This window comes from Sorex araneus, chromosome 5, assembly GCF_027595985.1.
Source record: "Sorex araneus isolate mSorAra2 chromosome 5, mSorAra2.pri, whole genome shotgun sequence".
In the NCBI taxonomy this organism is placed as follows: domain Eukaryota; kingdom Metazoa; phylum Chordata; class Mammalia; order Eulipotyphla; family Soricidae; genus Sorex; species Sorex araneus.
Window position 1 is genome coordinate 41,104,142 of NC_073306.1, and position 13,839 is coordinate 41,117,980.

At 42.7% G+C, this 13,839-nt stretch overlaps 1 protein-coding gene across 4 annotated transcripts in view; it reads left to right on the forward strand.

The window, feature by feature from the left end:
• The first annotated feature begins 2,086 nt into the window (after positions 1-2,086).
• The window catches only part of ZMYM6 (zinc finger MYM-type containing 6), a 61,403-nt gene continuing 49,650 nt past the window's right edge, over positions 2,087-13,839 (forward strand). The window contains exons 1-4 of one of the 4 annotated variants that reach the window (XM_055140501.1): positions 2,087-2,235; positions 2,682-2,876; positions 3,710-3,880; positions 4,524-4,556. In XM_055140501.1, the coding sequence (XP_054996476.1) occupies positions 3,788-3,880; positions 4,524-4,556 (126 nt within the window). In that variant the 5' untranslated portion in view covers positions 2,087-2,235; positions 2,682-2,876; positions 3,710-3,787. Of the gene's footprint in view, positions 2,236-2,322; positions 2,877-3,709; positions 3,881-4,523; positions 4,557-13,839 lie in introns of those variants that run through there. The other 3 variants (XM_055140503.1, XM_055140502.1, XM_055140504.1) reach the window with 3 other exon arrangements.

Consider the following 13,839-nt stretch of genomic DNA (forward strand, 5'->3'; position numbering starts at 1 on the left):
GGTATCACAGTCATGTATGTATCTTCAAAACAAGGTTGAATTAAAAATGCCAAAAATTGATTTTGGGCAAGTCAAGTAATATAATTTATACTGGGACAAAAAAAAGTAGATCTTGGGGTAGTCACAGATTGGATTAAGTGAAATGACATATATTTGATGCCTGCTCTATGAACATCAGGGTTCGTGGGGTTGTTTTTCCTTATCCACTGCATGTATTTAGATTTTTACTTTTCCATTTTTCTTCGCTCCTTTTTTGTGGGGTGAGGGCAGGAGAGCAAAAAAGGGGTGGGTTCTACACCTAGTGGTGCTCAGGAACCTCACCTAGTGGTGATTGGGTCTTTTGTTTTAAACATGTAACCAACATTCAATAAATGTTGCTGTTAAGTTTGGGGATAAAAAAGCCTCAATCTCAGTTCTCAACTGAGAGGTATGAATACAGTTATTTTAAACTCTTTACCAGTACAAGTCAGTGAGGTATTAATAAGAGATAAACATACTTCTTGCCTTTACAAAAATAAAGTTGAATTAGAGACTGAATTTAAGTAACATTTGAGGGTGTGTTGCAGGTAAGCATATTAATATGATATTCCATTGTCTTCTGATCTGAAATATGTTTTTATGTAGTATTTTGTTCAATGTTTTGTTATTTGCTGAGATGGAAAAGATTTCTGGCTGGAACACTGCATAGAGTTCATGGTCTTCTCATGTCTACTTGGTTTTTTTTCTGGGTAATTCCATCTCTCAAAGATTAGTTGAGTTGGTGTGTCTAAGTTGTCCCAGTCTGTGTGAGTATAGATGTGTCCATCATATAAAGCAAACTTGATTTCTATCCAGTCTTGGTTTCTCCAGGTTAGTTACCAGAGTTACCAGGTTAGGTTCTGGTCACCCATACCCCAAAACTGGAATTTGTGGAATGGAAAATGAAGAAACACAAATTGCTCCCTAATTTCAGGTGTTTGGGGTTTTTTAAAAAAACTTGATGTCAATAATAGGATGTCACTAACACAATATGGGGCTGGAGAGATAGCATAGCAGGTAAGGCACTTCCCTACGGTGCAGTTGACCCAGGTTCAATCCCTGGCACCTATATTGCCCCCTGGCCCATCAGGAGTGATGTCTGAGCAGAGTCAGGAGTTACCCCTGAGCGCTGCTGGATGCAACCTCAAAACAAAAATCCTGCAGGTTGGGGCTGGAGAGATAATACTGTTGGTAGGGCATTTGCCTTTCATACAGCTGACCTGGGTCAATTCCTGGCACTCCATATGGTCTCCTAAGCCCTGACAGGAGTAAGCCTCTGAGCACTGCCAGGTTTATGGCCTTAAAACAAAGCAACACAACAGAAAAACCCCATGATGTTTTTGTGTCCATTGGAACTAAGGACATTTTATCAAGTTGTTTATGGTAAAAGCTATTTTTATTTTATATCATTTAAAGTCTCAGTTTCTAAGAACTTCTGAGGACTTATGTACATTTTAACATTGTATATATATATGTGTATCTGTATATAAATGAAATTGGAGTTTTACTTTTTCTTGGACTGGAGCACTAGCACTGCGGGTAGGGCGTTTGCCTTGCATGTGGCTGACCCGGGTTCGATTCCTTCGTCCCTGTTGGAGAGCTCAGCAAGCTACGGAGAGTATCCCTCCAGACCGCAAGGCAGAGCCTGGCAAGCTACCGTCTATTAGAAATGCCAAAAATTGTAACAAGTCTCATAATGGAGACGTTACTTGTGCCTGCTGGAGCAAATCGATGAACAACAGGACGACAGTGCTACAGACGTATATTTGAGGGCTAACAAAAACTTGACTTAAGCTTAGCAATTATTTACTATTTTATTGTTATTATTATATTTTAACAGGTCTCCTTTCTGGAAATTAAATAAGGGTGCAGAGCATTTGCATTGCCCTCTAACACCCTAACATCACGCCACCAGGCCCCTTCACCTTCCCTTTTCCTCTTCTTACAATTAGGTCTGGGTCTCTTTAAGAAGTCCACCATAACTGAGCACCGAGGAATGCTGGGACCTTCTACTCAGCTCGGGTCCGGAGCATGACGGGAAAAGAAGGAGGAGCCAAACACTGAGCACAGCGTGGTTGGCTGAGTGTTGCACTGGACCCGTCAGGCGGAAGGATTCTCAGTCAGAGAAAAATAATCCTTGACCTAGCGCTGGGGCCGCGGATCTCGTTTTCCCTTCCTTAGCGGGTGCGCGTCTGGGAGCCCGAAAGCTGCGGACAGGTGAGCGCCGCGGGGCTTCCGCAGGGGCAGCGAGGGGCGGGGCGGCGTCGTCGCCACGTGACGAGGCGGGCTCGGCGGGGGCGGCGCCGCGGACGCAGCGGCTTGCTGAGGCTGCTGAGGTGGCTCTCGAGGCCGCGACCGCTGACAGGTGTTAGCGGGCGGGGGGTCCCGCCTGGCCCGGAGAGTTTCGGAGCGTGTGGTGGGTGGGGCCTGAGCGATCCCGCAGGAGCGGGGAGCGCCCCCTCGGTTGCGTAGCAGCGGTCAGGAGTTCTCGTCCTCTCAGACGCTGGGACCAGTCGCTCCCCTTGGTGCCTCTGGGTCACAGAGAACTTTGAGGAACTTTTGCTATCTCTGTCTGTATTTTTGTTTTTCCTTCCAGTTCGCTGCGTTCTCGTCAGTGCTGCGAGGAAGTCTGTCGAGTAGCTAATAGAGTTTCTCGTTCACAGGAAGGCGGTTGTGCAGCAGAGCCCCGAGGGCTCAGTCCTGGGCATGGCCCTCCCGGAGACCCTGGACGGTGCAAGTGTCCACTCTTAAGTGAGGGCGTCCCTCGGGGTCGCTCGCGATGGCATCTTAAGCGCTGCTCGATCGTTGGGCCAGGAAGGGGGCTCTGATGGCGGCCTGCAGTTAAAGATTGACTAGAGGTGGGGACGGGGACGTCGGGGCGCCCCCACTTTGAGAAGCAGAAGGCGAGAGGGGCCTCTGGGTGCCAGTTCTCTCGGAGTCAGAGACAGTGCCCGGGGCCTGTGTGCTAGGAGCGCGGGCACTTCCCCCGAGGGCGGGGGCTCTAGTGTCATTCCCTCAACAGCATGCCAGGAGTGGAAGGAAAGACCTTCCTTTTGTTTGTCATCCAAGATATTCTGGAAGCGGGAGCCTTTGCAGAACTCTTGCTTTCTCAGGTGAAAGTAGCTACGAAAGGAACAAAGGTCAGGAAGGAAGAACGGGGTTGACTGAGGCCCCAGAAGGCTTGATTATTAGAGACTTAGCCCCACAGCCTTGTGCTCCCTACGAAGCTTTTATTGATTGATTGATTTGATTGGTTGATTGATTGATTGCTTTTTGGGTCACGCCTGGCGATGCACCCAGGAATCACTCCTGGCGGTGCTCACAGGGGACCATATGGGATGCTGGGAATTGAATCTGGGTTGGCCACATGCAAGGCAAATGCCCTACCCCCTGTGCTATTGCTCCAGCCCCCCACAAAACTTTTTTTTTTTTTTTTGCTTTTTGGGTCACACCTAGCAATGCACAGGGGTCACTCCTGGCTCATGCACTCAAGAATCACCCCTGGCGTTGCTCAGGGGACCATATGGGATGCTGGGATTTGAACCCGGGTCGGCCATGTGCAAGGCAAATACCCTACCTGCTGTGCTATCACTCCAACCCCGCCCCACAAAACTTTTAGTATAAACATGACAAAGAAGAAAAGAGTAAAGCTGAATACCAACAAACCTGAGTACTTTATGTTGTGTTTTAGGAGCCCAGCTATCCATTACCAAGAAGAAATCCTTTCTTTTTAGACTGGGGAATTCCTTTACATTGAGAAAAAATTAAAATGAAGGAATCTTTGAATGGTGGACGTGACGAGGCAATGGCACCGCAGCCAGGCCTTCTGGACAAAATTAAAGAAGAACCTGACAATGCACAAGTAAGCATCTCATTTTTATTTAGAATTCTAAAACATATAATATATATATATATATATATATATATATAATCTGGTGAGTTAAAGATTTCAGCTAGCCAGCTCCTAGTTTGTAAAGTAAGAGAGCCAAACTGACACTTCCACACCATTCAGTGAGTAAATTAGTTTTTATGCTCTTTGAAAAAAAGAACTTGGCAGTACATATTCCTATTTGTAAGGGCAAGGTAATACGTACTACTATTTTTCCATATTTGGTGCCTCTTTGAAAAATAATTCCCTTGTATCTTTTAGTAGTTTTCTTTGGTAAGTACATATTATCTAGTCTATGGTAGACTCTGGAAATCTAGGAGTGAGCAAAATTATTTTAGTCTCTTATAGTATGCTAGTAAGAGACATAAACATTAAACAAATTCTTCATCAGATAGTGTATGTAATTAGAAATTATGATAAGTGTCCTGAAAGCAAAGTCTAAAGTGGGGAATCTCGCCAACTAGGGAAGGCTTCCCTGAGGGAAGAATTTGTAAGTTATTTAGGTAGAATCAATGGAGCAGGCAAAGGTAGAGAGAGCGGTCTTCTAGACAGGGGAAGTATATAGAAAAGCACTAAGTTGGAAAGATGCATATTTTTTTCTTTTTTCTTTTTGGAGAACTGCAAGATCAGTGAATTTGGAACAGAAGAGGTATGAAAACGGTGTTAATGATAATCATAACAATACTAATAGTATTACTATGTTAATATGTAATGTATTATACCATAATAACATACTTCATTGTAAGTTATTAAAAGTATTACCACACTTATATGTGCTTAAAATATGCCAGACTGTATTCTCATGATCATATTATTATCCTCATTTTACAGATGTGGGAATCAAAATACAAAGTACCACAGAACACAGGTTGTAAATGGCAAAGACTGGGTTCAAATAAGGTAGTCAGAGTTTTAGAGCCTCTGCTATCCTGCTTCTAGGATGAGGCTCTCCAGGAAGCTTGAGGCCAGATTATGCATGTCCGTATGGATTTTGTTAAGAATTTGTTCTGTCTTAAGAACAAAGGAACCACTGCTGGGTTTTAAGTGGTGAAGTAAGACGAACATATGAAATGATTATATGGTGAATCATTTATGGTCCTGGACTGAACATCTGTGATCTGTGTTGCTTTGGTAAAAAATTACTCTTTTTCCCCTTCTTTGTTCTTTTTTTTTTTTTCTTTTTGGGTCACACTCAGCGATGCACAGGGGTTACTCCTGGCTCTGCACTCAGGAATTAACCCTGGCGGTGCTCAGGGGACCATGTGGGATGCTGGGAATTGAACCCGGGTTGGCCGTGTGCAAGGCAAACGCCCTACCCGCTGTGCTATTGCTCCAGCCCCTCTTTGGACAGTTCTTTGATTCTTTGTAGTTAGTTGCCCTATTGTATAAATGAAACACTGATATTAAAAAAAAATAATAACATTGCCATCTCATACCATTTCAGAGGTAATTTCTTTATTCCTCGACAGGGATACCAAATAGGTTTTGATTCACTCATCAGGTCAATGCCTTCTAAAATGCTGTGCCGTGGTGTATGCAGAAACCTTAGTCAGGGGCCGTGTGGACCTTTAGGATTTTCCAAGGGGTCCACAGGTGAAAATTATTAATGGGGGGATACATGACTTGAAACTGAGGAGGCGACTGCTAGGACAGGGGGCTGCAGGAAGGAAATATGTTGGAAGGAAGCCAAGGTTGGAAAAAGGTTGAGAAACAGTGTTCTGTGGGGTTGGGGATGGGGTGTGGGATGATAGCACCAATGCCCCAACCCAATACTACTTATTTCTCTCTGCTATATAATTTATTGTTTATTTTTAATTAATTAATTTATTTTTATATAATTTATTTTTTTAAAAAAAATTAAGCATCGTGAGATACACAGTTATAAAGTTGTTCATGATTGGATTTCAGTCACACAATGTTCCAACACCTGTCCCTTCACCAATGTACGTTTCCCACCACCGATGTTCCCAGTTTCCATCCCACGAGCCCTGCCCTACATGTCTTCTCTCTCTGTCTCTGTCTAGTCTCACAATGGAGACTTTACTGGTGCCTGCTCGAGAAAATTAATAAACAACGGGACAACAGTGCTACAGTGCTATCTGTCTCTCTCCCTCTCCCTCTCCCTTTCTCCCTCTCTTTCTCTGTCTCTCTCTCTCTGTCTCTCTCTCTGTGTGCCTGTCTCTTTTGGGCATTATACTTTGCAATCTAGGTAATGACAGGTTTTCATGTTTGTCCCTTTACCTACTTTTAGCACTCAGATCTTGTCCCAAGTGATCATCTCCAAGTATCATTGTCATAGTGGGCCCTTCTGTATCCTAACTGCCGTCCCCACACCACAGGTGGCAAGCTTCCAGCTGTGGAGCAGTCCTCCTTGCTCCGTTTACCCTGACTTTGAATATTAGTCTCATACTATTTTTTATATACCATTTTTTTATATCCTGCAGATGAATTCAGTCATTCTATACCTGTCCCTCTCCTTCTGATTCATTTCACTCAACATGATACTCTCCGTGTCCTTTCATTTATAAGCAGATTTCATGACTTCGTTTTTCCTGGTGGCTGTGTAGTATTCCATTGTGTAGATGTACCATAGTTTCTTTATTCCGAGTTCTCCAGCACTCGGATTGTTTCCAGATTCTGGCTATTGTAATAGTGCTGCAGTGAATATTGAAATGCAGATGGCTTTTTTGCTGTGTGTTGTTGGTTCCCAGAAGTGGTATTGCTCACTTTGGAAGCTGTATTCCCAGGAGTGGTATTGCTCAATTTGGAATCTCAATTTGTAGCTTTTTGAGGACTGTTCATATTGTTTTCCAAAAAGGCTGGAACAGTTGGTGTTTCCACCAACAATGAAGGAGAATCTCTCCCCCCACCCCCCATCGGCATTAGCACTAGTTGCTCTTGTTCTTTGGATGTGTGCCAGTCTCTGTGGTGTAAACCGATATCTTATTTTGATTTGCATCTCCCTGATGGTTAGTGATGTGAATTTTTTTTCATGTGCCTTTTGGCCATTTGTATTTCTTCTTTGAGGATTCTTTCAACACTTTTCCTTAGTTTTTGATGGAAGTTGGATTTTTTTTCTTGTAAAGTTTTATCAGTGCCTTATATATCTTTGCTATTAATTTCTTACCAGATGGGTATTGGGTAAATAATTTTTCCCATTCCATGGGCTGTCTTTGTATTTTGGTCGCCATTTCTTTTCTTCTCTTTTCTTTTTTTTTTTGCTTTTGGCGTCACACCCGGCAGTGCACAGGGTGCACAGGGGTTACTCCTGACTCTGCACTCAGAATTACTCCTGGCGGTGTCAGAGGACTATGTGGGATGCTGTGAATTGAACCTGGGTCAGCTGTGTTCAAGGCAAATGCCCTACCCGCTGTACTATAGCTCCAGCTGGTTACCATTTCTTTTGAGGTGCTGAAGCTTCTTAGTTTCATGTAGTCCCATTTGTTTCATCTTTGCTTCTACTTCCTTGATCAGTGGTGTTTCATCTTTGAAGATTCCTTTAGCTTCAATGTCTTGGAGACTTCTGCCTACAGTTTCTCCCATGTACCTTATGGATTCATGTCTGATATTGAGGTCTTTAATCCATTTTGATCTGACTCTTATGCCTGGCATTAGAAGTAGGGCTGAGTTCATTTTTTTTGCATGTAGCTGTTTTCTCAGCACCACTTGTTGGAGAGGCTTTTCTTGCTCCTTTATCATAGATTAAATGATTATATATTTGAGGGTCAGTGCCAGGATTCAATTCTATTCAACATCTATGGGTCAGTCTTTATTCCAGTACCATACTGTTTTAATTAATACTGCTTTGTGGTACCATTTGAAGTTGGAAAGGTGATGCCTCCCATTTTCTTTTCCCCAAGAATTGCTTTAGCTATTCGTGGGAGTTTATTGTACCATATGAATTTCAGGAATGTTTTATCTATATCTTTGAAAAATGTCATGGGTATCCTGATAGGGACTGTTTTAAGTATTTTGCTTGTCCTTCATTAGGGGCATATACGTTTAGGACTGTGAGTTCTTCCTGATGTACAGATCCCTTGATCTTTAAGAAATGATTTTCACTGTCTCTTATAACCTTCTTCAGCCTAAAGTCTATGTTGTTTGATACTAGTATGGCCACCCCAACTTTTTTCAGGGGGCTTTTTGCTTGAAGAATTGTTTTCCAGCTTTTGACACTGAGTCTGTGTTTGCTCTCACAATTCAAATGTGTTCTGGCAGGCAGTGGAATATTGGGTTCAATTTTCTGCCACTCTGTATCTCTTAATTGGTGTGTTTAGCCTATTGATATTGTTATGAGAAAGATTATTGTTATGGAGTTTTGTGCCGTCTTTCTGCAGGAGTTTGGTATGTTTGTGGACCTTTTCTTAAAGTAGTCCTTTTAGTTCTTCTTGTAACAATACCTTGAGTCTATGGAACTCCTGAGTTGTAAAGTTGTGTATTGTTTCTTTAAATATAAATGAGTCTGACTGGATAAAGTGTTCTTGGTGAGGTGTTCATTTCATAGATTTTTTTTTCACTATATCCCACCACTATCTTCGGGCCCAGAGGGTTTTAGCTGATAAGTCTGTCATAAGTCTTAAGAATGCTTCTATGTAAGTAATTTCCTTTTTTTGATCTTGCTGCTTTCCGTATTCTATATCTGTGGTTTTCCTCATTCTGATTAGGATGAGTCTTTGAGTATTTTTATTTGGATTTCTTTTAACTGGTACCCTTCGGGCCTCCTCGATCTGGGTGCATGCACTATTCAGCTCTGGGAATTTCTCAGCAGTGATGGCTTTGGCAGTTGCTTCTTTATCAGGATTGTCTTCCTGCCCCTCCATGACCCCAATGATTCCTATGTTGTTCCTCTTGAATTCATCTGAAAATTCTCTTGTCATCTGTTAGTTTATTTTGAGGCTCTTATTCATTTCTGCTATAGTTTGGAGATTTTCTGCACCTCATCTTGGAGCTCACTAATTCTTTCCTCAGCAGTTGTTACTCTGCTACAGACACCTCTCAATGAGTTTTTCATTTCACTTACTAGGTTTCTCAGATCTGTCAATTTTGCTCGTATTTTCCTCATTTCTGTTCTCATATCCTCTTGTTTTATTGACAGTGCTTTGAGCTCCTTGCGCACCCCCAACAATTCCATTCTAAATTCCTTATCAGAGAGGTTATATAGCTCATTATTACTGCTTGGGTCATCTGGACTAGCATCTTCACTCATTAAGTTTGGGGGGGTTTCTGCATTGCTTTACCACTGTGACCTTTGCAGTTTGAAATTGTTTTTTGTGTGTTGTTGTGTGGTTAGGAACTTACATTTAGAGTGTCTTTATATGTTTATAGTGATTTATGGAGAGGTGAAAAAATGCATTGGCACAGAGAGACCAAGCTCTTCTTTTGTTTTAAATTTTAAAATGTTATTTTCATAAAGTTGCTCACAATAATTGATTACATTCAATATTTTAGCACCAATCCCACCATAATTACACTTCCCACCACCATTATTTAGAATTTTTTCACCACCACCCACGTCTGTCTCACAAGCAGATACTAAATAGTTTATTTTGTATTGCTTATTATGAATAGTATGAGATATTATGCAGCTGCAAAAGTGGTTGTGTGCTCCTGGAATTCTAAAATTTTAAATATTTGGAGTCCAGAGCCATCACTGCAGTGTGCTGTTCTCTTCAGAGATTCATTTGTGAGTCTCTGGATCATGGCCATTAATGCTCATAAATGGTGCCCAGGGGCAGTTTGTGGGCGTGACTGCCAGGAAACCTGAAGGACAGGTAGGGGGGAGGGGCCCATTCCTGACTCCGTGAAACCTGGAGATTTCAGTCACAAGTTCCACATTACCTGGGTTTTCAGTGGATTCATTCTCATGCATAGGGTGGGTGGCTCAGTTCGAGCCTGTGAAGGTAGGCCGTGAGTGTGGTGGAAATTGGGTTCTGGAGGTTTGTTGCTGCTGGGGTTCTTTTGGAGCAGGTAGGGGATCACACCTGTCCCCTTCCAAGGTGCCCAGATGAAATCAGCCTGGCATGGGGTGGGGAGTCATCTCTGCTGCGTGCTGCTCTCTTCCAAGGGTCAGTTGTGAGTCTGTCAGGCTCTTCAAGGGCAAGGCTCACTCCTGATGTGCAGAGCAGAACGGCTCTCCTGAGATCAGTCCAGAGTCCTTGATATGACACCTGCCTGACCTTTCTTTAGTTTTCAGTTCTATATGACTTCTTTCCTCTTCCAAAATAACTATTTGTTTGCTATATTCTGTGGGTGTTACCTTTTAAATATTTTCTTCTGTGAAAATTCTTTTTCTCCCTCTTTCATTATTTCTCTCATTCATACTTTGAGAACGATTTCCTACTCATCCTCTTTCCTTCAGTTCCCTCATCAAAACACTGTATAATGATGTTGGTATATTTTATAGATCTGATGATTTTTATATGTTTGTTTTTGGGCAATACATGGCAGCATTTAGGGCTTATTACTGACTCTGCACTCAAATCACCTCCTGGCAGACCTGGAGGACCATATAGAGTGTTAGGGATCATGCTAGGGTTGGCCACAGGCAAGGCAAACTTGTTACCCATTGTACTATTACTCTGACCCCTATACCTGATGATTTTTTTTTTTTTTTTGCCTTTTGGGTCACATCTGGCGATGCACATGGGTTACTCCTGCCTCTGCACTCAGGAATTACTACTGGCGGTGCTCAGGGGACTATATGGGATGCTGGGATTCGAACCCGGGTCAGCCACATGCAAGGCAAACGCCCTACCCGCTGTGCTATTGCTCCAGCCCCCTATATCTGATGATTTTATTGCTATAAAGATCCTGTCTTTGGGCAAGGGAGATAGCCCAAAGGACGAGAGCACCTGCTTTGCATACGGGAGTCCTGGGTTCGATCCTTGGCACTGCATGGTTCTCCAGCATTGCCAGATGTGCTTCTCCCTAAAATATAAACATCTGACCTACTTTCACATAATAAAGCATAAACCTTAAATGTGGCACTCAAACTACCCACATTTTGACTTTTATTTCCCTCTTCAGTTTTATCAATAATCTTTCCCACTAAAATCTAAATTGCAGTTTTCAAATCTATCCTCCTATAATCTATTTGTGTTTCACTACCTATATATTCTGCAAAGTTTTATGTATTACCATTGCATTTATCATTTATTTTGGAAGGAGGTACTCCGGTGGTGCTGGCAATCAATCTCAGCTCTCCAGCATTCAAAGCATGTGCTCCAGACTTTTGAACTACCTCCCTGACCATGCAATATTTCATTTCTTTTCTTTGTGACATCTTAAACAAGTTAGCTTGGTGGAAATTTTGGGCTGGAGAGTGGGGCACTTGCCTTGCACATGGCTGACCCAGTTTAAATCCCTGGCATTCTATATGGTCCCCTGACCCCTTCCAGGAGTGATCCTTGAGCACTGCTGGGTGTGTCCCCCACTTTTTTTTCTCTTTTAAGATATAGTTTAATTTTCCACCACTTGGAGATAGAACTAACCATTCTTCTCTTTTTTTCTCTCTTGTATCATTTTAATCTAATTGAAAGGGTAGTACTTTCATTTTTACCAGGCAGTGAATTCTGTTTTCATACAGAGAATGGTCTGAATCCTCAGTTCCTGACAGTGACTGTCACAAAGTACATGCTTAATAATTGGAATTTAAAAAGCCTCTGTTGGGGCTGGAGTGATAGCACAGCGGGTAGGGCGTTTGCCTTGCACGCGGCCGACCCGGGTTCGAATCCCAGCATCCCATATGGTCCCCTGAGCACCGCCAGGGGCAATTCCTGAGTGCATGAGCCTGGAATGACCCCTGTGCATTGCCGGGTGTGACCCAAAAAGCAAAACAAAAAAACAAACAAACAAAAAAATAAAAAGCCTCTGTTGGGGCTGGAAAGAACGTATAGTGGATTGGGTGCTTGCTTTGCATGCAGCTGACCTGGATTTGATCCGTAGCATTTCGTATTGTCCCCAGCACCCCCAAACTAAAAGAAGTAGCACAACAAAAAACAAGCGGTTTTTTTTTACAGATAAGAAAACTGAAACTGAAGGATAACTCACTTTATAATTTCACTAATCTATGGCAGCAGTAGCAGTAGGATATAAAACCAGCTTCTTAAGTTAGAGGTACAATATAAACTTAATAAAAACTATGCTATGTATTAATGGTGTGGGATTTTGTTGTTGTTGTTTGGTTTTGGTTTTTGGGCTACACCCAGTGGTGCTTAGGACTTACTCCTGTCTCTGCACTCAGTGATCACTTCTAGAGGGCTCAGGGGACCATAGGCTCAGGAGTACTGGGGATCAAACTCAGGTTGGCCACATGCAAGGCAAGCATCCTATGTGCTGTACTATCACTCTTGCCCCTTTTTTCAAGTATTCTCTTTTTTTCAATATAAAAATAGTGATGATGAAGATTCCGTAGGCAATTTTCATTGTTTTCCAAAGTGGGAGGTGGTACCTTTGAGGGGTGGAAGTTGGGGAGGGCTTAGGACCGTCCAAGGTTGTAGTGGGTTTAAGGGGAGGGGTGCGGGAAGGCAGTTTTTGTTTGCTCAAAAGAAGGTAGATCTAGGGGCTGGATCAATAGCACAGCGGGCAGTGTGTTTTTGCCTTGCACGCGGCCGACCCGGGTTCAACCCGGGTTCGATTCCCAGCATCCCATATGGTCCACTAGCACTGCCAGGAGTAATTCCTGAGTTCATAAGCCAGGAGTAACCCCTGTGCATTGCTGGGTGTGACCCAAAAAGTTAAAAAACAAAAAAAAAGAAGGTAGATCTCCTGAGAACCATGGAATCATGAGTGCTCCCCTCCCCCCCAAAAGGGTGGCAGCCCTCTGGACATTGTAAATTTTAGTAGATAGGTATTTACTTGATACTTTTTTGTTATTTGTTTCAAAAAAATGCTAATGTTTCAAGGTGAATAGGCTATCATTTTCATGATTAAGAGTATGGATTCTGGGGCCCAGGTAGATGGATCAAAAGGCTTGTGTACATACTTTGCATGAGGCAGCCTATTTCATGATCCTTTGAGCATGGCTGTTAGAGTGGCCCCCACCTTCCCATCAAAGTACTAAGATATGTCACTATAGAAGCCAAAGAGAGTGGGCTGTGATTTCTTAAAAAACCAGTTGAACAGGGGCTGGAGAGATAGCACAGCGGGTAGGGCGTTTGCCTTGCACGCGGCCGACCCGGGTTCAAATCCCAGCATCCCATATGGTCCCCTGAGCACGGCCAGGGGTAATTCCTGAGTGCTGAGCCAGGAGTAACCCCTGTGCATCGCCGGTTGTGACCCAAAAAGCAAAAAAAAAAAAAAAAAAAAAAAAAAAACCAGTTGAACAAATTATGCTATCTTACATTTGAACATGAACATTGGAAAGTAGACAAGCATTAAAACAATGCTAATATTTTCAGATATATTAAGAATCTCTTCTGGTAGATTCATAGAGTTGAGTCTCATTAGTTCAGAAAGCTTTTATTTCTGCTTACTGTAATTCATAGCACTTGTTGAACACCTGTAAACTATTTACATAATGAATCCTTTAGATGCTCCTGACCCTAAGAGTTAAGTACTATCTTTTTTTTACACATAGACAGGCTGAGACATGTTGCTTGTTAAAGGTAACACAGATACATAATTGAGTGAGGATTTCATCCCAAGCAGTTTGGTTTAAGAACCCAGGTTTTTTTGGTTTTGTTTTTAGGTTATACCTAGTGATATTCAGGCCTTGGTACTGGCTCTGTGCAGTGCACAGGGATCACTCTTGGTGGTGCTGGGGGGACCATATGTGGTGCTGGTGATCAAGCCAAAATTGGATGTGTGCATGGCAAGTTTCTTCTTTCTTTCAGACCCAGGAACCCAAACTCTTTTTTGCTTTTTGTTTTTGAGCCACACCTATAGTGCTCAGGGCTATCTCTTGGCTCTGTTCCTGGAGTCACTCCTGGCGG